This window comes from Helicoverpa armigera, chromosome 28, assembly GCF_030705265.1.
Source record: "Helicoverpa armigera isolate CAAS_96S chromosome 28, ASM3070526v1, whole genome shotgun sequence".
Taxonomy (NCBI): Eukaryota; Metazoa; Arthropoda; class Insecta; order Lepidoptera; family Noctuidae; genus Helicoverpa; species Helicoverpa armigera.
Window position 1 is genome coordinate 7,907,410 of NC_087147.1, and position 25,907 is coordinate 7,933,316.

At 38.1% G+C, this 25,907-nt stretch overlaps 2 protein-coding genes across 2 annotated transcripts in view; both read left to right on the forward strand.

The window, feature by feature from the left end:
* LOC110383293 (uncharacterized) overlaps positions 1–25,907 on the forward strand; it is a 133,070-nt gene that overhangs the window by 76,060 nt on the left and 31,103 nt on the right. The window lies entirely within an intron of this gene.
* On the forward strand, positions 21,062–22,829 carry LOC110382639 (uncharacterized). The gene is made up of 3 exons (XM_021343299.3): positions 21,062–21,172; positions 21,898–22,023; positions 22,412–22,829. Exons 1-3 carry the CDS (start codon positions 21,094–21,096, stop codon positions 22,534–22,536), a joined length of 330 nt encoding a protein of 109 aa, XP_021198974.2. The 5' UTR covers positions 21,062–21,093; the 3' UTR covers positions 22,537–22,829.

The window sequence follows — 25,907 nt, forward strand, 5'->3', positions numbered from 1 at the left end:
AAGATGAGAACACAACAACAATACAAGAGCTAAAACAACAAATAAACGCACTTACATCTAAACTATATAAAGCTCAAGAAGAAATAAATAAATTATCAATAGAAAACGGAGAACTTAAAAGTACTATACATGATTTGAGAAATAAAAATGATAGTAAAATAGAGAATACTACAACGAGTAACGCAAACGTTACTTTGTCATCTAATAATTGTTTACAAACTTCAACGCCACAGAAAATAGCAGAGAAAACATCAGGGAAGCAAAATAAGCAACCGATCAACAACAAAATGGAAATAGCAATAGAACCGTACGCTACTAATATAGCACCTAAACTTAGAGAAGAAACGTATAAGACCAATGTAAATTGTAGCAAGAATAAAATATGCATTGTTAGCGCTAACAAAACAAATAAAGTGTTGACAATTGCAGAAGAGACTTTCCAAAATAGTCTTGTTTGTCACTACATCTCGCCTAACTGTGGACTACTACATCTAATCAAGAACTTGTACCAAAAAGTTAAGGATTTTTCGCATAACGATTATTGTGTTGTCTTAATTGGAGAAGAAGATTTCCAAAGAACTGAAAACTATGTAGAAATTATAATAGAGTTAAGAAATACATTGGAAAAAATACAGAATACGAATATTATACTCTGCCTTCCGACATACAAGCTAAGTAACTACTCTATGATGTTTAACTGGCGTGTCGAAACTTTCAATAATTTACTTTATTTAGATTTACTTACTTATAACTATGCAACGCTACTAGATTCTAATTTTGACTTACGCTGTGATTTTACCATGTTTTCTAAATACAATAACAAATTGAACGATGAAGGTATGAAAAATGTTTTTCAAAACTTGTCATCCCTTTTGAATGATTTCTCGCCATCACTAAATGAAACCAACACAAACAATGTAAATTCTTTGAATTCACGTAATGAGTTTTTTCTTTGATCACATGTATATTATGCACCAAAATATTGCTGGACTTATAAACAAATCTGATCTATTAACCGTCCATGTTCAAGAGCTGCTTAACAGCCAAATAAATGTCGATATTATTTGCATAACCGAGCATTTTATAATGTCAGGGCAGGAACATCTTCTTCATATACCTAATTACAGGCTCGCGGCATGTTTCGCAAGAAGCAACGTAAAACGCGGTGGTGCCTGCATTCTAGTCAAAAAAGGTCATGAGTACAAAGAATTATCCGACATAATGAAATACTCGGTTTCAGGAATAATAGAATGTTGCGCAATAAAGATGCAGCAACATAATTTAATTATAGTATGTGTATATAGACCGCCAAAGATGTCAAACTTAAGTAAATTCTATGAAAATTTAGATATTATTCTACAAAAAATATGTACTAATCACCACACTAAAATAATTGTGTGCGGCGATCTAAACATAGACATTCTAAAAAATAATAGAATTACCCTTGAACTTAAATGCTTTCTCTTAAGTTATAATCTTACTCTAGCAATTAATGAAGCAACCCGACCTGTTAGTAACACCTGTTTAGATAATTTTGCACTAAACACCAAGCAGGCAGGTCCTTGTCGGGTAATAGACTTCGGGCTGTCTGACCATACTGCACAGATAGTCAAAATAAAAGTTAATAAATCAAGCATAATAAAAACTTGGAGAACTAAGATTCGAGACATTTGTACGGAAAATTTAACTAAATTTAATAGCTATCTACAAAATATTTCATTTTCTGATGTATACGATACAGAAGATTCTAATGAAGCATATAATAATTTCATCAAAACATTTAAGCTCCTGCATGACCTATGCTTCCCTTACAAGTTAGTATTAAAAAAATCCGAAAAAAACATCAAGTGGCTATCACGTGGCATTAGATTATGCAGTAAAAGACAGCGAAACTTACTCTGGAAACAACGAATTAACCCATCAACAGAAAACAAAAACGCTTTTGTTAATTACTCTAAAAGATTTAAAAAAATTATAAAACTAACACAAAAATCCCAAAACAATTACTTGATCAAAAACTCCATAAATATATCAAAAACCTCGTGGCAAATAATAAACAGTAAGAAAATAAATAGGGAACCAATTTCACAAATAAAAAATAATAACCAGACAATTACAGATCCAAAGCAAATAGCAGAATTATTCAACAATTATTTCATTGACCAAATTACTAATATACCTAACAGCACAACGCAGGACGTTAAAAAAATAGACTATAACCCAAACTCAATATTTATACCACCAGTTGGACCTCTAGACGTAATAAGAATAATTAAGACACTTAAAAATAAAAAGAGCTTTGGTTATGATGGGATTTCCACCCAAGTCATAAAATTTGTTGCAAATAATATAGCTGGCCCCCTAACTCATATTATTAATACAAGCATATCATCAGGCATATTCCCTGACAAGTTAAAAACCATAATTGTAAAACCTATACATAAAAAGGATAGTAAAGAGGATATGTCAAACTACAGACCGATAGCTTTAATTCCCATTTTTTCAAAAATAATAGAAAAAGTCATATACGAGGCAATATCATCTTTCTTAAATAAATTCAATATAGATACTTTCTCCCGAACAATACGGCTTCAGAAAAAATAAAAATTTAAATATGGCAATTTTTGATTTATTAAAGGTTGTTTTGTCAAATGTTGATAGCAAAACGCCTATATGTGCTGTCTATACAGATATGTCAAAAGCATTCGATTTTGTCAACCATGACATACTGCTTGACAAACTCAACGCTTATGGAATTCGAGGTAACATCCTGAACCTAATAAAAACATATTTAACCGGTCGCAAACAGATGACAGAAATCTGCAAAATATGTGTAAAATCTAAATTAGAAAAAAAATACGTGTCTTCCAGCAGAGATATTAAATTCGGTGTGCCCCAAGGAACCGTCCTTGGGCCTTTATTATTTATTATTTATATAAATGATCTCCCACGCCAAATCCACCATCCCATGGTGCTGTTTGCGGACGACAGCACAGCACTACTAAAATGTAACATTCATGAAAATTACGAAAATGACATAAACTACGCGATAAAAGTTATAATAAACTGGTTAAACAGCAACAATCTAAAAATTAACATACAAAAAACAAAGATAATGCATTTTTTCCAAAGACTTCGCATCAATGATTTGAACATCAACTTTAATAACCAAAATGTGGAGAGAGTAGAGCTTACAAAATTCCTAGGCATTTTAATTGACAGTCAGCTAACGTGGAAGCCGCAGGCTGAAGCAATCTGTAAAACACTCAGCGCATCTGCATATGCACTTTATAATCTTAAGAAAAAAGTCAATACCAAAACAGTATTACTAGCATACCATGGTCTTGTTGTTTCCAAATTGAGATTTGGTATAATATTTTGGGGCAATTGTACCGAAAAGGAAAGTATCTTCAAAGCTCAAAAACGATGTATACGAGCTATTTTTGGTTTGAAAGTTACTGACAGCTGTGTTCCATTTTTTAAAAATTATAATTTGTTGACCTTTCCTTGCCTTTACATTATTGAAATTGCTCTTTTTGTTAAAGTTAATAGAAGCCTATTTTTAAGTTTATCGGAAAGCAGACACAGAGATGTAAACTTACGATCTCAATACCAAAATTTATTACGCAATGGAGGATATAAGACCGCTTTGTATGGGAAAAGTGCTTTTGGCATGGCACCAGCTATTTTTAACCACATCCCAAATAGTATTAAACAAGAACCAGTAACAATCTTCAAAAAGAAACTTACTACACTTCTCTTGAATAAATGCTATTACTCTGTGTCTGAATTTCTATCTGACACTTTTTAGTTGTATAAGCATTAACCATGTGTAATGATGAATTGCATCATATCAAATGTTTGCATGCCAAAATGGTAGAATGTACTAGGATGCTTCAACATTTTCTGTAAACACCTTATTGTAAATACCTACATTCTGAGCAAATAAATGAATATTATTATTATTCTCTTTCTGACCTCGGGACTACAGAGTCCCGGATTTTTGGGAGGCGAACGTGGGGCCGAAGCCAACACGCTGAAGCCCTTTTGAGACAACTTTAATGAAATGGCGACACAAATCCGACGATTATCCCCGTATACACTATAGAAATGTACCCAAGGACAATCCCCGGTTCTGTGCTAAACTATTGCTAACTATGGATGAAAACTACTTGGGCTATTGTGATGGGATGCTAATGGACTAGGAATGGGGAAACTACGGGAACTATGGCACCTGCCGATGACAATGTATTAAATACATGTTAAAATGGCAGGTGGAGACTCGCCAACTCACTTACTGGGCCCCCGGGAATCAGTCGCTAAATCGCAACAAGGGGGCAACAGGGACATGAGCGGCTGAGAAGGGTGAGGATACCTCGGCGGACTTTAAACGCAGATCACGCGCTCCCTGTGGGTCCAGCATCACCGGCCCACTCGCCACTTACCACGAGGCACCTACCCTCCGAGCAGGACTAACCTTGCTCTAGCGACTCCACTCTGACCGGCCGATGAAGGCAAGCCAAGAGGCGGGAGACCTATCCCCCGTCATGCTTCACTCCGGCAAGCCGGAGATGGGGGACAGTATACTCTCCCTGGAGCACTCGGATATATAGCCCCGCGGGGTCGCTACTCCCCGTCATCCGCCTCAGATGCCCTGCGGGGCTTATTATTATTATTATTTCTCGTTATTACTAAAATATCTCACATCTATGTGTGGCTTGAGATTGCACGGGCCGAAGCCAAGTGCTTTTTGGTAAGTGGGTTGAACAAAATTATGAATTTAAAAATTTACGTGTTAATCTGCATGTATTTAGGATAACTGCCTTTTGGAGAAGAAGATAGGTAGATGGACTGATATTTAATGAATTAAGGCTGTTGTGTAAAGTTTTTGGGACGACTCCTGTGCTGGATAATATGATGGGGATAGTTTTGGTGTGTGTGATATTCCACTGTGTTTTGAGCTCTATGGATAAATCTGTGTACTTCGCTATTTTCTCGGTGTGTGTGCTGGTGAGATTATGGGTGTTGCATATAGCTATGTCTATTATGTACACAAATTTATTTTGTTTATCTACCATAAGTATGTCTGGTCTATTGTTATAAATGGTTTTATCGGTGATTATGGTTCTATCCCAGTACAATTTGAATTTATCGTTTTCTAATACTGCTTGTGGTTTGTATTTGTAGTAGGATACTTTGTCTGTAATTAGTTTTGTTTGGATTGCTAGTGATTGATGGATTATTGAAGCTACTTGGTCATGGCGGTGTTTGTAGTCAGTTTGGGCTATGGCTCTACACGCACCCGTGATGTGTTATTATTATTATTAGGTCCCTGTATTTTTTTTAATACACACACTGTACTTGTACTGAGTACTAGGTCACAGTGCGATTGCGGGGATTAGTAGGGAGTAATGATCCTGCCAACTACTTAATCAAAATTATGTACTTGGTGAACACAAAAACTATCAATTCCCAAGTAGGGTCATTAAATCGCGGAGAATCTTAACACCGCGATTCAGGATTTGCATAAAAATGCACAACGCCATCTATGTTGATATAATGTAACTAAAACACTTAAACTAACATAAAATATTGTACACACACGAACTATGTTATTTCTAAATGATACACAACTAATAAATTCAATTAAGTAGTACAAAGAACAAATTGTTAATGGTATTATCTAAAACAAAATAAGAAGAATGAGAGTGAATTTGTCTGATTTGTTTGTTTACATATTTGAGAGCTGTAAGCGCTGTCACTCGCGCGTAGACAGATATAGCTACTCTACTCTTGACGCGTTCTTTCTCGTTCACTCGCGAGTTTTGATTGGCTGGAACCCGCTCCGTGAGCCGGCTTACCGCTCGCCCTTATGCCGCGAACATCGCGCGGCGCGGCGTGGATGACGTCACGCAAGCGTAGTTTTGTATGGAGGAGGAAGCCGCGGCTTGTTTAGTAGGAGCAAAATGTTTCAAGTAATTTATAGACAATTTTTTTACGGTGGTAGGCGTTTTGTTATACCTACATATTTAAATTGTGTGGTTTAAATGATTATATTAATTATACCTATACCTATATTATAACTTATACCTATGCTTCTTTCTTGAAATTCGAAAGGGAAGCCGATGGGAATCGGCTTATAAGGACGCCTCGCCACTGATGTGAATACATAAAATAATAATTTAAAGAATAACCTAGGCTTTATCTCACTTGACACTTTATTGTGACACTTTGTGACATTTAAGTATACTTAATGACAACTTGTCATAGTTTCATGTCTTTATACATATTATTATTACTTGTATACTACATTTTTCATTTATGTCAATTTAAACGAACTAGGTAATTTACCTGTACTGCTTTTTATTTGTCAAGTTTTAATATAAACCAAATCATAGTTAATATATTTCAGCTAACGATTATTATAAGCCCCTACTACTATCAAGTAAGAAGTCAATAATAAACTATGTAATTTTCTTTCCTCTCCTCTGCCTAACTACAGTGAGTAACAAGCTATAAGGCGCGGCGCACACTCCGTGTAGTGGTCGTTAGCCTCTCGCTGTTAGGCGAGGAGTGCACAAACACGAGCTGCCGGCAACAAGTTGGCGCGAGCTTACATAGACGAAACTAGTGTTAGGGAATGGATTCCGTATGAGATAATAACGGAGGATTTAATATCTATCGGTAACTTAAAAAAATATATTTTGATATTACAGTTTTTAATTATATGATGATTCGCGCCGTGATTTTAATACTGAAACTCACTAGTCACTTAACTTTATGCACTAAATATCTTAAAACCATCAACATTCAATTTTCAAAATTATACATGTAGGACAATAATACGTGTAGGACGCGTTTCAGGTATTATGTCATTGAACTAAACTGAATCTCTAATGAATTATGCAAATATGAGTTCCGCTTAAGATATTGATGAAGTCCATATTTTTATCATCCTGTATTAGATGACGCGTTAACTACAGACCGTTGTATGCGCTGTTATCACAATTGATTGCACGCGACATGTCTCACGTTGTTATCTATTGACGTGTAATCATTATTGTGTCGGGAGTTTAGCAGGGAGGGGAACAGTAAACATTGAGGTAACAGCTATAATTGTGTATGAATGATAATAAATCATTTCTTGTGTAATATGTAATAAGTGGACATATGTAAAAAACGCTGAATCCTATAAAAAAGCATTAAATAACTTTTAACACTACGTAAGTACCAACTAAAGCATGTCAGACTAAACTAAATTTTGTCGTGTCGGGGGACCGCTCTAATTCATTACTTTAGATACGTGTTTTTTTTATACAAATGTTGTAATTAGGTAGGTATCATTTGATTTTTGAAGGTAAAAAGCGGTCCCCCGACATGTCCAAATTTAGTTTAGTCTGACATGCTTTAGTTGGTACTTACGTAGTGTTAAAAGTTATTTAATGCTTTTTTATAGGATTCAGCGTTTTTACCTTCTGTCATAATTATTGCGTACTTTTTTTGGGTCGGGGGTTTTTTTAAATTTATAATTTAATTTTATTTCATGCTTTTTGAAAGATCTCCCTAATTTTTCCTTCTTTCGTTTAATTTCTTTTATTTTAAGATGGGGTCGCTATATGCGATCTCAGCCAAAGGAAGCTGTTTAACATCCCATTTCCAGCATCAGGTTCTCGTCAATCAGAAACATGAAGAGAACTCGTCAAGACAAATTCAACGAGCCCAAACTCGATGGGTTTACTAAAAGGCAGTTCAGGGTTACGTCTCCTACCTTCGTGCCCTACCAGCAGACCAGCTCAGTGGTTCCAGAAGACATTAGTGTTTCAAATTTCAGATCCCACATATGCTTGCAAGTAAACTGAGCGTGTAACATTCCTATCACACCTAACAATCGAGCTGATGACCTTGAAGACCTGAACCGATTTCCACCAAACATAGCTAAGAACACTCCCGACTGACATACCTTTTAAACAAAAAAAACCGCATTACAATCGGATCATCCGTTTGGGAGCTACGATGCCACACACACACACACACACACACACACACACACACACACACACACACACACAGACACGTCAAACTTATAACACCCCGTCGTTTTTGCGTCGGGGGTTAAAAAAGGATCTTTCTTGAATGGTCGAGGTCTTAGGCGTGTTGAAACTGGTAGGTATAAAGTTTATCCACGTATACATATGACTGTATTGTTTGTTAACTCTTCAAGCGCAAACGGCCCAACGGATTTTAATGAAACTTTGCGGTAATGTAACTTATACGAGTACATAAGAATAACATATACATATATAATAGGCTACTTTATCGATGTGCGGGAAGTATTTTTTAACGGGTTTGTAAAGTATTTGCTTTTAACCACAAAAGCAGATGCAACATACATTGTAAGGACTGTAAATTACATGATTCTGCTCAACAGTTTTTCCATTTCCTCTGCCGAACTCCACAGTAAAACTCGTGTGTTTGGTACAACAAAGTTCCACGCCAAGACGCGACGCATACATAGTGCATGAAGTGATGTCACTCATGCAACTGTGTCAAACTCGCTCAATACCCGCTCGTTTACCTACGTGATTGTGGTGTTTCTGTCATTAAGTGGATAAAGGTTAAAGTGTGTTATTGTGTAAATCTTATGCTAGTTTAAAGTAGGAAACATTGCAGGAAGATGCTTGATGAATGTCGGAGAAATATGATTTTAATTTTCTTGGTACTTTTATTTCTTGGAACATGACTATTACAATACAACTAGTAACTAACCTAAAGACGATATTATTTATTTTGGTTTAGCATAATATTACAGACAAGAACAATTATTACAATTACCATTGAACGGGAGGGAGTTTTTAGAGATTCTACATATTAAGGCCAGTTCGTACAAAGCTTACTAGAATATCTTAAAAGCGTGCTGCAACAGCTATGTAGTCAGTAAGTACATCGCTGTGGGCACACGAATGTGACGCAATCAATAGAGATGTGCCGCGACACAATCGGAATATAAGCGCTCACCCAATACGAGTGTCTCTTGTAGAGGTGAGCGATGTGTCGATAGATTGGGGCTTAAAAATAATTTAGGTAATGTTAGGGGTATAGTATCGGGTATTGTGGCTGAAGTTGTATAATTCTACGAAATGTTATTTCGTAATCTTCCTTCGAAAATTTTGGTGGCCCAATATTTCGTCAGTGGTAGCTAGCATGTAGATCTTTCGTTGTGCATGAGCTACTTTTCTTCGAAATGTTTTAGATTGCTTTCTGAACTGTTGCATTTAAATGCGTCACACAGCATTATGTGTCTGACAAACATACATATAGGTCCATTTCCACACATACCAAGGTCAAATCCAGAACATTTATTTTTCTTACTCTAAAATCAATTTACATACAAGAAACATTTTCAAAATGGCGACTATAAGCGCAGTAAGACCTACAGTAATGTTTTATCGATACTTACAGTGCACGTGTCTCATCACTAGCTAACCCGTTTACCGACACAGGTAGTGCGTGGCGGCACCTACGGAAATCAAACAATCGAGAGCACGACACTACATGTGCTCTCTCACTCGCACTCACACACCCAACACGGGAGGGACAGAGACAGGAGGTGTTCAGGAAAATGTAACCGACAATAATTGGTTGTCGGTTATGGAATGGTTGCAACAATTGTTTTGTTGTCGATTATCTCGAGTTTGTATCGAGTCTTGTGTGGTCTATCGATGCGAGATATTTAATTATGTCGATGTGTTCCGATGTGTGGGGAATTCTTGCTACACTTATGTTGTTTTGTGTTTTCCAACTCGTGGATCTGGTAGTTAAATTAAGTTATGCCTTTAAATATGCGACTAAGAATGATTATAAATTACTTTATTACATTTAGAACTTAAACCATATTTTCTCGTAATGAGTGAAATACGTATTGACCAAGAAAATGCTTTCGATCTCAACTTAAAACCTCAAGGGAAATAGATAAATAAATGACCTCCCATTACAGTCACAAAAACTCTTAACGAGCTTCTCGAACGAACGCACTCAATGTTTCAGAAAACCTCACGTTACTTGAACAAGGTTCTAACAAGTCCTCTCTGTGGAGTTAATGTCGATACAGGGCCGATATAGGGTACACATAGGGCACACACAGGGCACTCTCAAGCTAATAATGTTGGAAATAAACAAAAAACTGGCCGAAGACAAACACTAGCGGGGCCAAAGGACGCGAGACTTAAAACTTTTGGGTTATACCAAAGATGGTGGCAGAAGGTTCACACGGATCGGCCGCCCGACCCGAGGCATCACGGATGAGCAAACTAGTGACCCCATCACCCCTCCCCCCCATCACTATCCTCCAAGAGAGTCGTAGAGAAAACTGGTACTCTCAGGTAGAACAAACACATATGGCCGTTTGCAAAGCCTCGCCGACCGAAATATTCAAGCTCCATGTTCTAAGTTCCCACTCCTATTCTAACTCGGGTAAGCGATAATTGTACATAACTTTGGAATTTTTTCAACTTTGTGTTCAGTAGGAATTTACTTAGTACATAACCTTATTTCATGAGTAATATCTTGTAAGACACGTTTTGAAACACCACATAATTTTCAGGATATTTTTTGTCAGTATTGAATTCCTAATCCCGAAACATAAAGTCATTCCCCTGAGAAGAACATCACAGTTCCACTCAATAGATTTTTCAACTCAAAATGTTTTATTCATGTAACCCTTCTGCAACTCTTTACTCCGCAGCCCGAGGGTCACGCCTCACTCAGCATGTTTGTTTAGGAACTAATCGATGGCTCAAGACTCGTGTGACGGGGACGTGGCAAAATATTGCTTCCTCCCCAGGACTGGGGGGGGGACTGTGCTTCCAATAGCATTTACTTAAAAGCAGTACTTCTTGTATAGAGGATCTGGTTACTTGAACATGGTAAGGGTTTTTGGATTGTTGCTAGTTGCCGTATGAGTCTCTGAGTACCCGTACCTGCTAGGTGGTGATTACTATAAACACGGCCTATAAAGTACTCTTTCGTCTATGTATTCTTCATCAAGATTTTGACACATCGGTCCAAGTTCACCGACAATATAAACAGTTTCATTAAAAGAACTGTTTCAACTAATTTGCAAAGTTATGAGTTGTTTTAATCAAACTGACGTTTGTATTTTCCGTAAACTAAATATAACCAGACCAGAATACAAAACTTAATCAAAGAGAAACCGTAATGTAGTGCTCACTAGTATTCAAGGGCTCCCGCCTCCGCGACGCATATCGAGTGCTTACAAGAGAGGGTTTACGTCAACAGGCACCCACCCCTGACGTCAGCCCTTACATTACATGCCTTGATTACTTCTTGACAATTATGTTAAATGACTAAATACCTTGGAACACTAACAAAAAAACATTTGATAGTGCGTGATTTGACGTAATGTAAAACATTATTCCTACTTTCATATGCTACTAGATTTCGGCCACGTCTAGAGGGAATAAGGTCTTACACCCGGTAAAAGTAGCCATCCTCGGTAAATGGGCTATCCCACCAAAAATTTTTTTTTTTTAATAGAACCTAAAAATCTTGAAATTAGCGCGTCCAACAAACAAGCAAATTCTTCACATTTATACAGTGAAATAGATAAGTAAAGAAGAATTGTTCTTATCCGTTAGTCAATATCAAGCCTGACTCTGTTACGTCCTCACTTCTTCTTAACATTTCCGAGTCCTCATTGCGCATCATCCACTCGGTACCACTGTGAGGCAGTCAGCTGCCGAGCGCTCCATTACTGCAATCACACGCACTGCAGGTCTCTTCAACTGCAGTCAGGCTGCAGCGAGGACTTCGATCCTTGACCAAGAGCCCTTTAAGGAAAGTTTATTGTACAGGACTTTGTGTTCTTATTTTCATGCAAGGACAGTGTATTCAGGCTTCTATCACTAAATGGCTTCAAGGCTATGCTTTTTTAGTTTTAATAAGTATGTACTCGCATACTACTAGGGATGATGTTGTACTAAAACACCTGCTCTTTAGGCAGGTAATTTGGTACGCTAAAGTCAACTTCACATTATGTTACACAGCAAAAGTTTCTCAACAAAATAGATAGCAAAAGAAGACTTCACAGCCACGTTCTTATTTTTGCAGAGAAACGCTTACTTCTAAACACCTCTAAAAATAGATTTATACATAGGTACATACAACAAACGTCAACGCAGACACTCTAATTTCTAATGTAACTACCTGAACTATAAAGCCATTCATAGACCTCTGTACAAAAACCTCCCACTCGCGACATATGTTCGTATGTCTCGTCTACGGTGAGCTGCGGGGGTGTGCGGTGTGCAGGGGGCATGCGTCTCTAATAAACGAGTGTAGCGGTGAGTTAATACATTAAATTTATTCACGCGCCTGGGCCCCGCAGGCCTTGCTGGGACCCGGGTGGGGGCCCACTGACGGCGGAATGCTAAGATGAAACTTTCGTTGCACTTGAACTTTAATCTAGATGTTTGACCGGGCTTGAAACACGGCATTCCATGTGGCCATAGGTAGATACATACTTCACAAGTTTGACACACTTAAGTTTATCTATAGCCTTTAACTGATTCTTTTTTCAATAGGGTATTGTATACACCATTTTTTTGTCACTATTTCAACATTCTTCTATCCACTCTCACACTCTTCAACACTTTTCTCTCACACTGTTCTTCTATTCAATCCGCTGTCACATTTTTTTAAAGGTACAATGGATGCAAATAAATCGTAAACTTCATATACATTAGTGACGTGACAAGTTCCCCGCTATCACTCGCACACTCCGCAACTGCTTTAAGAAGTGTCTTTAGGACGAGTCGCCCGATTTCCGCCCGCTCTCACGAAATGCTCGCAATTCTCCCAGCGCCCGTCACCGCCAGGCGGAAACCAACTCTATGCACTATACAATAAGGTACAATTTGTGACGGTTGTGAAATGTCATTTCTTTGCGTAAAATTGGAAAGGTCGCATTTAGGTTTAGTGATAAGAATTCAGTGTTATATTAGCGAAGTGTTAACGGCTATGTATGTGTGTGTTTGTATAGTGTGTGTAATCTTTGAATACGTGAAAACTACTTTTGAACTGCGAGTCAAATGCTGGTCCGTATTTTGGTATAACTTTAGTTTTACTTGCTAACTCTCATTTCACTTTTCAACTGTTATATTACAGAAACTAAACTCTCTCTCTATACTAATGTTATCATCTGCCTAGCCTTTTGCCGGCTATTTTGTCTTCTTCCAGACCTACTTGCAGTCTAACCTCATGCAGCAGTGTAGCAGTAGTACCTACTGTAATAATATTATGTGTAATTTAATTTAGGTTTAACATATCTTCAACTACATAAACTTGAAAGACACTTGTAATCCCACATAAATCATATCCCAACTATGTCAACGATCTGTTTGCCTCACAAACATAATTGCTCGGTAATCGTTGGGCCAATGTTTGTTCCAACGCCCCACAGCAATATATTGGCTCCACTGTGTGCACAAACATTGGTGCAAGACATGCATTAAACATATGAATTGAAATGAAATCACCGTGGATAAATTGAATCTGAGACGGATTAGAAATAATGTTCAGAATAGTAATCGGTATATCGATACCGATACACATATGTAAGTTACTTTTATCAAATAAACGTTTATTTTGTATATATTCAGATTTGAATAAAATCATAGTCAGATTATGTTTTGTCCATGTCCCTAGGAAATAAATTCATGCACCCGGATAAAAAGTAGCTTTAAAACCTTCTTTTCGAACATTGAAATAACTTCCCAAACTAGAACAGTTATTCCTGAGATGAGTGCGTTCATTCAAACCAACTTTTCAGCTTTAATATTAAAAGAAACATAGTAGCTCAATTTCAATAAATATAAGTTACAAAACTACATTATTTCAGAAAATATCTGTTACAAAAGAACTTCACAACTTGACCTACTACATTGTATGATCACAAAGCATCAGTTTTCCTTCCTAGTTGACATTGCAGGGCGCATCTGTCATTGTAGTTACACTTGCGGCGCAACACGCGAGGCACTCCGGGATTAGCCCCACTGACGTACGAGCGACATAAGCTGGCCTGCTTTCGAGGCCCAACAGTGTAGGGTGACCTTTTCTCTGACTTGTGATTTCCACAATAATATGGAACTGACCTGAATATGGTGCTCAAGTGTACTTAGTATTTTAAAGTCGTATCATGATACTTATTTTCGTAATGTCATAATTTTTTTACGCACGAGTTATTAAACGTAATAATTAGTTGTGTAGCTGTTGGTAAACCCTGTAATAAATAAATAAATAAACGTTATTCTTTATAAGTTCAGTTTTCTACTAAAAGTGTGTTTCTCACGTAAACAGTGTCGTACACGTCTCACTTCATACACATAGGTAGCTTTAAAATACACATATTCATATTCAGAGAAATCTTTGAAATAAGTCCTTTCGTGTTAATGCAAGCCAATTCTGCTATTATATTGGAATTGCTAAACACGTCTTACGTAACAGAAATTAAATTAAATATTAGAACAAGCTTTTATGTTTCGAAAAAAAAAATCCTTCAGAAAAGTCTAGATTGAAACCGTCGCCCACCTGCCACAGCTGTGAGCTGAACGTTTTTACATTCAATTCCAGGATTCAAGTTTTTATTTGAAATTAATCTATTCGCAGTTCCGAGTGTAGTTACTAAGTAAACTTGCATTTTTTAAATTAAACTATGTCCTATAAGTAACTGAGTGATTCTTTCGATTTATATAACTGTCATAATATGTGCTTAGACCACGTAAGATATCAACTTAAAATTGTATTAATAATTTAAGGCTGTATATATTGTAAATATCTAAAAAAAATACTGAAAAAACATAGGACTCTATTATCTTGAATATTAAATAGAGTACCTACATTTTAGTACATCCAACCTCTCCTAGAACTATATGGTACAGTTTATTATACATATCCCTAATGTTGAACATTATTTATTTTATTTGTTTATTTTTCCGAAGGTTTATAGCCTAATAACAATAATAATGAGACATTACAATAATACTTAGCAAAGTTTCCCGTCGCGCGTACTTTGGAACGTGACACACAGCGCCATCTAGTGGCGGCAGTTGGCAACTGAACTAGTAGGACAGTACTACTTACTTACTGCAACAACTGTAATCAACTGCATAAAAAACGCACAATAACCGTTGTACTGTCAATGGTTTCAGTTAATATTACTTTACAAAGAAGAGCATTTTCGGAAAATTGGTAATAGAGGTAATATCGATATAGCGCCTTTTTACGAAATAAATCTAGTTAACTTCTATGTTCTAGGCTCTTAGTTTCCTAAATAAATCAGTATCAGAAAGGTCGATTACATTTTATATACCGAGCAATTTCCGATGTAAAATTTACAATTCTGTGCAAGTAAGCCCGGGCTGACCTTTTTAAGGAATATGACAATAAAATGTAAATCAAAACATAACCCCTGGAATCTCGGGCAGTTAACTTGAGCCGATCGTAAAATATCCAAACCGTTTGATACCTATGAAGCCTTGTTTATATCTGGATAGCGCTGCTCAAAGTTCTCAACTCGCGAAAATAATAATAATGAATATCAGCACACCCCTTGAAATTATTAATACATATTTTAATTTAATTGTTTGATACAATCATGTTCAGTAACTAAGACACATACATAGCGCATGCATCCAAGGGCGCTTTCCGAACCTGATACTTAATTTTTAACTGTATCTTTGCAACACCGATTATTACATGAAAAGGAAATTCACGTTGAGAAATCGTACTTATTCATTGAGAAGAAGTATTGAGCAGTGGAATTGATTATATGATGACCGCTACTCCTGCAAAGGGCACTCCTTTAGCCACAAAAATCTGGTGTTATAAAAATTACAGTGTACTTATAAAGTATTGGCTATGTGCAAAGCGAGTAGCGGCGGACAATAACGACCGCAGCGCACAACACGGCAGAAATTGGAAACAAATGCGGATGTTTCAAACCCGCTTTTATCATTATATTCATTTTACAGTAAAACTATTGAATAAATTGCACTTAAATAATGTCAACAACACTATTTTAATCTTTGGTTTTATTTATATTCGCAAAAAAATTATAATGTTTACATGGTTATTATTTGACAGCTTCCGCAAATGTTGTAAACGCTACGCGTCGCCACCGTCGCGCACATAGCCAATACTGAATTGAAAACCTTGAGCACCGCAGACTCGGGGGATATTTATCGACGAGATAAACGGTCACTTGTGTCAGTGCGCGATACATCTTGCGACGCACGAGCTTTTTATCTGTCCCACATAAAATATGTACCACCCGTTATGTACCACTGTACGAGGGTACTTCTACTACATCGATGTACACGAATATTTGCCCTAGTGCACAAGATGCCTTAACCTGGAAATAATCCTGCATTATGTATGTTTAATTATGAGCATGTAATACTTTTGCAAACTATTTGATAATATTCAAAGTACCGATAGTCAAAACACCAGTCTTACCAAGGGATATCAAGTTGTCCAGGTAACTAGCATGAGGGTGTCAGATAGACAGTCACCCCACGTAAAACACTGGTGTTCAGCTGCGTCCGGTGAGACTGGGAACCACCTTTGGGAAAAAATTATGCAAATGAGTAAAAATATTCTATATATTATTTGTTTGTAGGTCTGCACGTGTAGATAGTCGTAAATAGTGTGTGAGCGACAAATGGCTCGTTAAGATAAAACCACGGGACGGCGCAGTATCTGCCTAAACACACAACACTTGAACACTGTCACCTTAGGATTGTAGTAGGATGATAGGCATATATGTATCGTAGCCGATAGGTTTATCGTAGATTACCTCACTTCATGGAATACTCGATAATTACATAAAAAGATCACATTTCACGGCACTGTTCCGTTTAGATTCGTTTTAAGTTTTTTTATACACCATGAAATCCACAACATTCTATGAAATCAGCAGATCTATCAAACTTATTTATCACAAATGAATAAATTTATGAGAAAACTATCCGTTTTCTCGCAGTTTCACCCGCGTCTCGTGTGAACCCCTGCCCGTACCGGGATAAAATGTAGCCTATGTTACTCTCAGACGCAGATAATGTAGCTTTCTAATGGTAAAATAATTTTTATAATTGGTTCATTAGTTTTTTACTTAATCCATTAAAAATAAAGCTTTCCTCTTTATAATATTAGTATAGATATGGTAGCCGTTTTACTCCTTTAGAAATAAAGCAGCAATTGAAGGTTCGCTGTTAGTTATTTACGTTGAAGCTTCGAAATTAATTTCAAAGTAAGAAGGAATACTTCGCATAGACAATCAATGCAAGGTGCATATTTGCATACACACATGACACACAGCTCCGACACCATCTGTTGCGATGACGTGACGTCACCGCTCCCGGCCGGTCTAGTACGTCGACTAGCTACTAGCCAGTCAGGTTGTTCTGGAACTATAGACTAACGTATGTCTTGTTATCGATACAGGGTTGAAGGCGTTTGACTGATGTTACATATCATGTTTAACACATTATATGCGTCATCGTAGTATACATAAGGTATGTATTCAGATTCTCCTAGATAAAACAAACCTTAAATTCAGAAGTAATGTATGTTTGTTCCCCTTCCGTGTGGTTACTGAAGGAATTTAATTAATTCGACTTAATCAGGTAGATGTATTTTGAAAATAATCTAAAATTGATGAATCTTAGAACAGAAAAGAATAAGAATATTGGTTTAGGATAGGAAGAACCCTTATTTGCTGTGCCTCGGTATTTACAGGTGTTCAGTTGCGTACGTATTCAAAAATATCTGTATATTCACATTTTTAATAGTCTTATAAAACTTGGACTGATTGCCTTCACAAGTTTTGAATAGGTACTTGTATTTAATTTAATTTGATACAATTATCAATTATATTCAATCTTGTTCAAGTTCGATCAGTCAGTTCTTTGTGTTTGTCATTATGAATTACAAAGAAAGTTAACAAAGACTTAATTACCCGGAAATTGATAAAATCTTTAATTATTGAACGAAATTCAACATAACTGTGTAAAATGGCAGATGTTACAAATTAATTTAAAAGTAGGAACGTCTTCGGTGTCCTGTCAGTTATTTTGTTAACCTTTTCTTACTGTTTTACCATTAAAAAGAAATGCTATTAATATAACGTCGAAGTCGAAGTAAGAAAAAGAAAAGTCACAACTTAGCAAACAAAAAACTACTTAGCTGCTGTATTTCTTTTTCCTGATAAATTTTTCAGTTTTCAACAAAGGCAGTAAGTATTTTCCTAGGGAATTAATAAGTGAGTTGACACACGTCACACGTAAAACTTACGTTCACATTTTATGAGCCATCTCGGTTACTTCAAAACACGAAGTACATAAGTTTTCCTTCAGGTAGTCTATTAAGTAATAACATTCTCTCCTGATATCCACACTTAGCAAGTATCGTTAAAGCAAGTAGCTCACTTAACGCAATAAAAATGTGCATTTGTCCGCCGGTGTGCCCCGCGCCTTACGACTAATTCCTCACCTCAGAAATATAATGGTTAGGCTTACAATAGATACCGATTTTTTGTAGGAGAAAAATGAACACACTTGGTGATGATTATGTCCTACTAGCCGATTATCGGCTACGGCAGCTGTTCTCATGTAAGAAGAATAGCCAACTGCGCAGGACATATTATATTGCACAAGCATTTGCGCAGACACATGTGCACTCATTATTCCTTCACCCTCATAACCAGATGGGACGTTAATCCGACACGACCGGAGAGAGATCAGGCGCAAGACCGACGTTTATGTGCTTGATACAGACGTGAATCGGAGAACACACTTATAGAATAGCGCACCGCACGCGCCCTACAAAAAATTCTAGTCAGAACGTCCTACAAAACATCCGATTATTTGTTCTACGTGAAGTCGGACGTGGGCTAGCACCTTGAGGTGTGAGACCAATGACTCTCTAATGCTCAAGTTATCGTATGAGTACCGGCCCTAACAATATTCTACCTATAGATTGGTCTACTAGAGATAGAATTTAGAAAGTAGCCCCTCACAAGTAAAGTCCTATCTCTTGTAAGCAAAGAACAGATAGATTTAACATTGGGAATAGCCGTAAGGTGCTGCTGATATCCTATTAGTATATGTTTGTTGTTTATGCTGTTATTTGAGACTTTGACTCAATATCTAGAGGCCGCAAGTGCGACTGTCGTGCACGAGGTCTCAGGTTCAACTCCCGGGTCTTGACGAAGTCGCTCAGTTTGTTCTAAGAAACTCATAGCTAGCCCGGACTATGGCATCTAGTGGTGGTAATAATTATATATATCGCGCAATCGTCTCTATTTTGATTTACTAATACTGTTATGTAACACCGGGTAACTGCTGTTAACTAGACATAAACCATCCTTTGGTCTTTAGACAATATATATTCAGGAATGCATTTTAAGCAGAGTGCAAAATTAAATTTCGCTATTTTTTTGTACTAAAACACAACAAAATTAAAATATACGTAGGTTTCTATAAAACTTATTTATGTACTAGCTGGTGCCCGCGACTTCGTCTGCGCAGGTTTAGTATTTCGAACAATATGTTTACAAATTGTAGCCTATGTGTTATTCTGATGTATAAGCTATATTATTGTAAAGTTTCATTAAAATCCATTCAGTAGTTTTTGCGTGAAAGAGTAACAAACATCCATACATCCATACATACAAACTTTCGCGTTTATAATATAAGTAGGATAAGTTGACTTTGCGCACTGAATAAAATTCATTTATATTTCCACTAGCTTTCCGCCCGCGGCTTCGCCCGCGTGGAATTCGGTTATATTGGACACACAGCGCCATCTACAATCCATCCATCAAGCAAACAATATTTTTGTTTTCCCTCGGGAATGTCTATTTTTTTCGGGATAAAAAGTACCCTATTATTTAATCCGGACTTCTAACTTTACGGCTGCAAAATTTCAAAGCAATCGGTTCAGTAGTTACGGCGTGAAAGCGGAACAAACAAACAAACAAACAAACAAACAAACTCACTTTCCCATTTATAATATTAGTAAGGATGTCCTGTATTTAACAGTTTTAATATATAATATAGTTTTAATGTAATATAAAACTTTTTCATTATGTTTTTAGTAATCGCTTTAAAATAAAATGCGCCACTTCATTATATTACATTATATTAATCAAAATATTACACTCGCTGGCAATAAAATGAAGTCAAACAAAACTTTGACCATTTGGCAAAAATATTTTTTACGAGATTTATTTAGTTGTGTTTAGTCGTGGTGGCCTAGTGGGCAAAGAACCAACCTCTCGAGTATGAGGGCGCGGGTTCGATTCCAGGTCAGGCAAGTACCAATGCAACTTTTCTAAGTTTGTATGTACTTTCTAAGTATATCTTAGACACAATGACTGTGTTTCGGATGGCACGTTAAACTGTAGGTCCCGGCTGTCATTGAACATCCTTGACAGTCGTTACGGGTAGTCAGAAGCCAGTAAGTCTGACACCAGTCTAACCAAGGGGTATTGGGTTGCCCGGGTAACTAGGTTGAGGAGGTCAGGCAGGGCAGTCGCTCCTTGTAAAGCACTGGTACTCAGCTACATCCGGTTAGACTGGAAGCCGACCCCAACATAGTTTGGGAAAAAGGCTCGGAGGATGATGATTTAGTTGTGTTTAGAATGGATTTTACGATTAAAATTAATACGATGGCTACCTAATTAATACTCAAACATTTTCAATAAAAATATTGGTAGACGATTTCCTGCTCAGATGTTCCACCTCATGATAAGTTTTCACTATCACCAATTCAGAACATTTGCTGACAAACGTGGACACTTCCTTAATTGCTTTAACACTTTTTTTATTAATTCTTAACCAATAATTATGAAAAATATTACATTGTGTAGCTGACCCAATTTCCGTGTCGTGTAGTTCAGTAATAACTAGATTTGTGAACTACACTTAAGTTGTATCGAGTCGCATGCACTATACATAATCGATTACTGCGCGGGTGTATATAACGCGCGCGCGTGTGAGAGCTGCATCTGTGTGCGTGATGAGGGCTCTGGCTGTGCTTGTGTTGGTGAGCTTGGCGACGGCGGGGTGGGCGCTGGTAGCTCCGTGGTACCGGGACAGTATGTATACCAACATAGAATAAGAGAGAGAAGAGCTCGTCGAAAAAAAATGTCGTGGTGGCCTAGTATGTAAAGAACCAACCTCTCAAGTATGAGTTCATGAATTCGATTCCAGGGCAGTCAAGTACCAATGCAACTTTTCTAAGTTTGTATGTACTTTCTAAGAATTTCTTGGTTACCAATGACTGTGTTTCGGATGGCACGTTAACTGTAGGTCCCGGCCGTCATTGAACATCCTTGGCAGTCGTTACGGCTAGTCAGAAGCCAGTAAGTCTGACAACCAGTCTTCCCAAGGGGTATTGGGATATCCGGGTAACTGGGTTAAGGATTTCAGACAGGGCAGTCACTCCTTGTGGCACACTGGTATACAGCACATCCGGTTAGACTGGAGGCCGACCCCAACATATTTTGGAAAAGGCGCGGAAGATGATGAAGAGAGAAGAGCCCGTAGCGAAGTCAGCGGCATCAATCGATCATGAAGTCAAACAACGCTCGCCGCAGTCGATCCGTGGATGGGTGATCATCTTGTGATGTCGAACTCTTCCGTGTTACGGAAGGCACGGTAAAGTGGTTCATTTGAACATCTTCGGCAGTCGTTACGGGTAATCATAATTCAGAACGTTGCCTGAATGCTAGCGCCGATCTCCTAAGAGAGAACAGTCGCTGAGAGCATTATTAGTTGGTAGTGAGGAGCTATCCCGGTGTACCAGCTGTGATGGTTGCAGATTGCTACACGGACCAGCAGTGCGTCGATCAGCTGGGCAAGAACTGCACGTGTCTGCGCGCTCCGTGGCAGTCCAAGAATGAGCAGAGCCGGTGCTACTGCAGCTACGACGACGGCTTCTTCTACGGTAAGCTTGTCCTTCACCTCTTAGCGGCAGTTCGCATTTGCTACGTTTTATTCTTCACCTACAATTTGATTGAAAGTGATGACTTAGATCTAATGGATTTTAGACGGTCTTGCTTGTTTGACTAAGTCATCAAAAACTTGGGAGAAGCACTGACTGGCGCGTTAGGCGCAGTAGTTGTAAGCGTGACTGCACTGCACCGGATTCATTCCTGGCTCGTCCCGAAAGCTTTTTTTGGATTTTAAAAGTTTTCACAAAATTACCATTTATCTGCAAAATGGCAATGTTACACCTGTGTCCTGTCTATTGCATTAAGTTAGGATAAGGTTAAGATACACCTATGATGGTAGATTAGTGGTGTAAATAAAGAAAATAAACTTTATGTTTTCAGGCTGTTACGAGAACTTCGAGTGCAAGTGGCTGGGCAAGCCTGGCCAGAATTGCTACTGCGCCAATGATGTTGACCATAAGAAGGGATTTTGCAAGTGTGGTCCAGCCGTGCTCAAGAGCAACTAGCTTGCGCTACTCACTACTTGCGCCCTCGTGCATCTACTGAAGGAAACTGAATTGTTTCTTGTTTGGATCACCCACACTCAGATCTTTTGACCATACTTTCGTCTCCTGCTAATCTTCCTTGATATTTTCGGTATCTAGTACTTGTCATATTTTGTTGTAAACTTTTCAAAGGTCGACAGGTTCTCACTGTACGTTGCACCTATGTACCAGTATGTTTAATAGCTTGTTTAACACGTTATTCTGAACGAGAATAATTCATATTGCATTGTCAAAATAAAATTCCAATTAATGAAGGCTTGTTTTAATTCTTTATAAGGCACACTTTCACCGCTGGATCTAGGAATGATAGAAAATAATGCTAAGTCACATAAGGTGTGACATGAATGCATGTAGCACATGATGCGGTGATAGTAATGTTGTCCTGTTAGTCTTGGATTGCATCGAATCTTTGGCCAACAGACTAAAGCACAGTACACAGTGTCACCTGTAGTAAGAATATATCCTCTACCACCTTCTGTGAAACTTGACTTTCACACGTATTCCGCATCACTTAACAAATGTCCAAACGTCAGGTCACAGTCACCGGGATCACCCGAGCTGTCCCGAGCTGTCCCGAGCGCGCCCGACCTCGCCCGACCTCACACGAGTGCACACCAATCCGTCGGATTTAATCCTACAGCATGTGAATTATTCAATGTGTCTGATACATATTCACGAGTGTTCCAAGGGGCTCTTTTTGCGTTCTCATATAAATCTTAGAATTGGAATAAATTAAAACAGGTGCGAGTTGTCGCGTCATCGACACAGTATTTACATAATACATCAGACGCGCGCGACGCGTGTCGTGCGACGCTGCGACGCGCGACAGAATCAACGCGCACCAACATTTTCTTTGTATTATTTAAGTGTAAGATGTGCGCATTTTAAGCAGAAGATTACGAACTTTGTTTAAATAATACAGCAAGAGTAACAACTCTTTTTATATGCAAAAGAGTTTCAGCGTGTAGATGCTTTGAGTGATATTTTTTGCAGGACTGGTTGTGTTTACCTTTCCGTATTTTGAATTTAAACATCAATCTAAATATATAAAACTCAAAGGTGACTGACTGACTGACTGACATAGTGATCTAACAACGCACAGCTGAAACCACTGGACGGATCGGGCTGAAATTTGGCATGCAGGTAGATGTTATGACGTAGGCATCCGCTAAGAAAGGATTTTGATCAATTCTACCCCCAAGGGGATAAAATAGGGGATGAAAGTTTGTATGAAACTTTGTCAATTTTAAACCGATCGAACTGAGACTTTGCATGCATAAAGCTACTATGGCGTAGGCAACCCTTAAGAAAGGATGTTGATAAATTCCATCCCTAAGGGGATAAAATAGGGGATGAAAGTTTGTATACATCTTCTTAGATTTTATGAAGAAGTCCTGATGACGAATCAGAATTTTATGATGACGTTCGCTTAAATACGATTTTGATTAATTCAACCCCCATTCAACCCCCACGGGTAATAAAATAAGGGATGATGAAGGATGTAAAATGTATGAGTTTGAACCTATCAGTACGTAATGCGACTGCTAAGTGCTAATCGTAATTATACTGTCACGTGAAAGAATGCTCCTACGGGATAAGTAGTATTTTGACTATTCTATATTGCCCACGCAGACGAAGTTGCGGGCAACAGCTAGTTCTGTATAATAATGCAATTGTCCATAAAAACTGTAGGTAAACTTCTTTGTGAATGCACTATGAAATGGTCCTCTATGTTTACGGCTTGTGTTCCTATGCATGATCAACACAGTCCAGCCAGTCCAGCACATACAACATGCAACTGCTTTACCTATTGTCCAAAACTCCCTGTTGCTCGCTCGGCCACTGTCGGCTATCCTCGGAAGCGCTCGGCCATTGTCGGCTATCCTCGGAAGCGCTCGGCTCACAATCACTCACTAGCTTCAAAGAGCTTAACTTGATGTTTGTAAACATACGGAGACAGAGGATAGACCGGAGACAAGGGAGATTCATAGCTTCTGTACGTGGAAACGTTCATTCACTATGGAGCAAAAATCACATACATAGGTATCGTATCTGTTCTGTAAGTTTAAAAGAAGAATACCATAATAAGATGAAAAAATAACATTACGAGCGTAGAGTTAATTTAACGTACATATTTTCTTTGAATGTTCGTATGCTTAATTTTAGAAATGTTAGCATTAATATCGCTACCTATATACTAAGATAAACACTGGAATACACACCTACGGTACACATACTCTATCAAATTAAATGCTCCCAAATATCGAGCAGATGGTGCGCACCTCTACTCAATGCATTTCAATCAGAAGCCATGTTTATCGACAGATGACCGACATTCGGCGAGCTCTAACAATAGAGTAGTGCCGGCTCGATATCGATACACTAGGGCATGTTACACGTAATGGCTGGTAGCGACATCTATCGTTTAATTGGTAGCGATTTGTCGACGTTTTGGCGGCGATTTGTCGCCGTTGATAGCGGTGATCATTGGAGCATTGTATCGGAGTGCATTGTGCAGTAATTGTGCAAGTGTTCCGGATCAGCATTGTGTCGCGATGTGCTCGCACAAAGACAAGCCGACGACGGCCATTTCATTGATTGTGCTCGGATTAACTGACTGTGTAATCTACGTCTACGTACGTTAACACAATATGTGTACCATTATAATTGGTGCGTTTGTTCTTAATAATATAGGTATTCTGCCAATCTAAAACATCGGTTAAACACTTGTTAAAAAAAACGCTCCTCATTTCAACGTCATAATTTGTCATTTTTTTACCAGTGTTCAACGGACGTTTAAAAGGTTCTGTGGTACCTACGACGGAAAATGTTTAGGTTTGCATCTTCAGCAAATCATCTTTGCCTATCAAAATTTGCGATCTTATAAGGATAATTTTAGAATTCAAAAGCATTTTGTATCCAGTACAACACTAGGTCTCAAAAATAATCAGCGAGCTAGCACTCAGCGTCAGTTTGTGCGAGGTCAACATAACCGCTGTACAGCCGGCCGCACAGGACGCGCCTCGCTCTGCACCGCAGCGCGGCGGCCGAGCGCGCGCGCTGTGCGGCGCGGTGTGCACGTGACGTCACAGGTACGTGTCACGGCACATCGGGAGCGAGCGATCAGCTGAAGCGAGAACAAAATCACTAGTGGATGTGCCATAACGGAAGGTTTCCAAAGAAAGTAACGTCGCCTGAATGCGGGTGTTCTGGGAACGAGGAATGTTTCCGGTTCCACTCTTACAATTCTTCATTGGAACCCGATTTTTTTTGTGATACAAAAAATCGTGATCAGGTGTTTCAAACAAAAAAGAACCCTTACACCTTGTTAG

Excerpts from the sequence above, each read along its gene's own strand:
- LOC110382639 (XM_021343299.3), top strand. The coding sequence starts at position 21,094 with ATGAGGGCTCTGGCTGTGCTTGTGTTGGTGAGCTTGGCGACGGCGGGG. Across the intron at positions 21,173-21,897 it reads AGCTCCGTGGTACCGGGACA|ATTGCTACACGGACCAGCAG; the intron begins GTATGTATACCA and ends TGATGGTTGCAG. Across the intron at positions 22,024-22,411 it reads CGACGACGGCTTCTTCTACG|GCTGTTACGAGAACTTCGAG; the intron begins GTAAGCTTGTCC and ends TTATGTTTTCAG.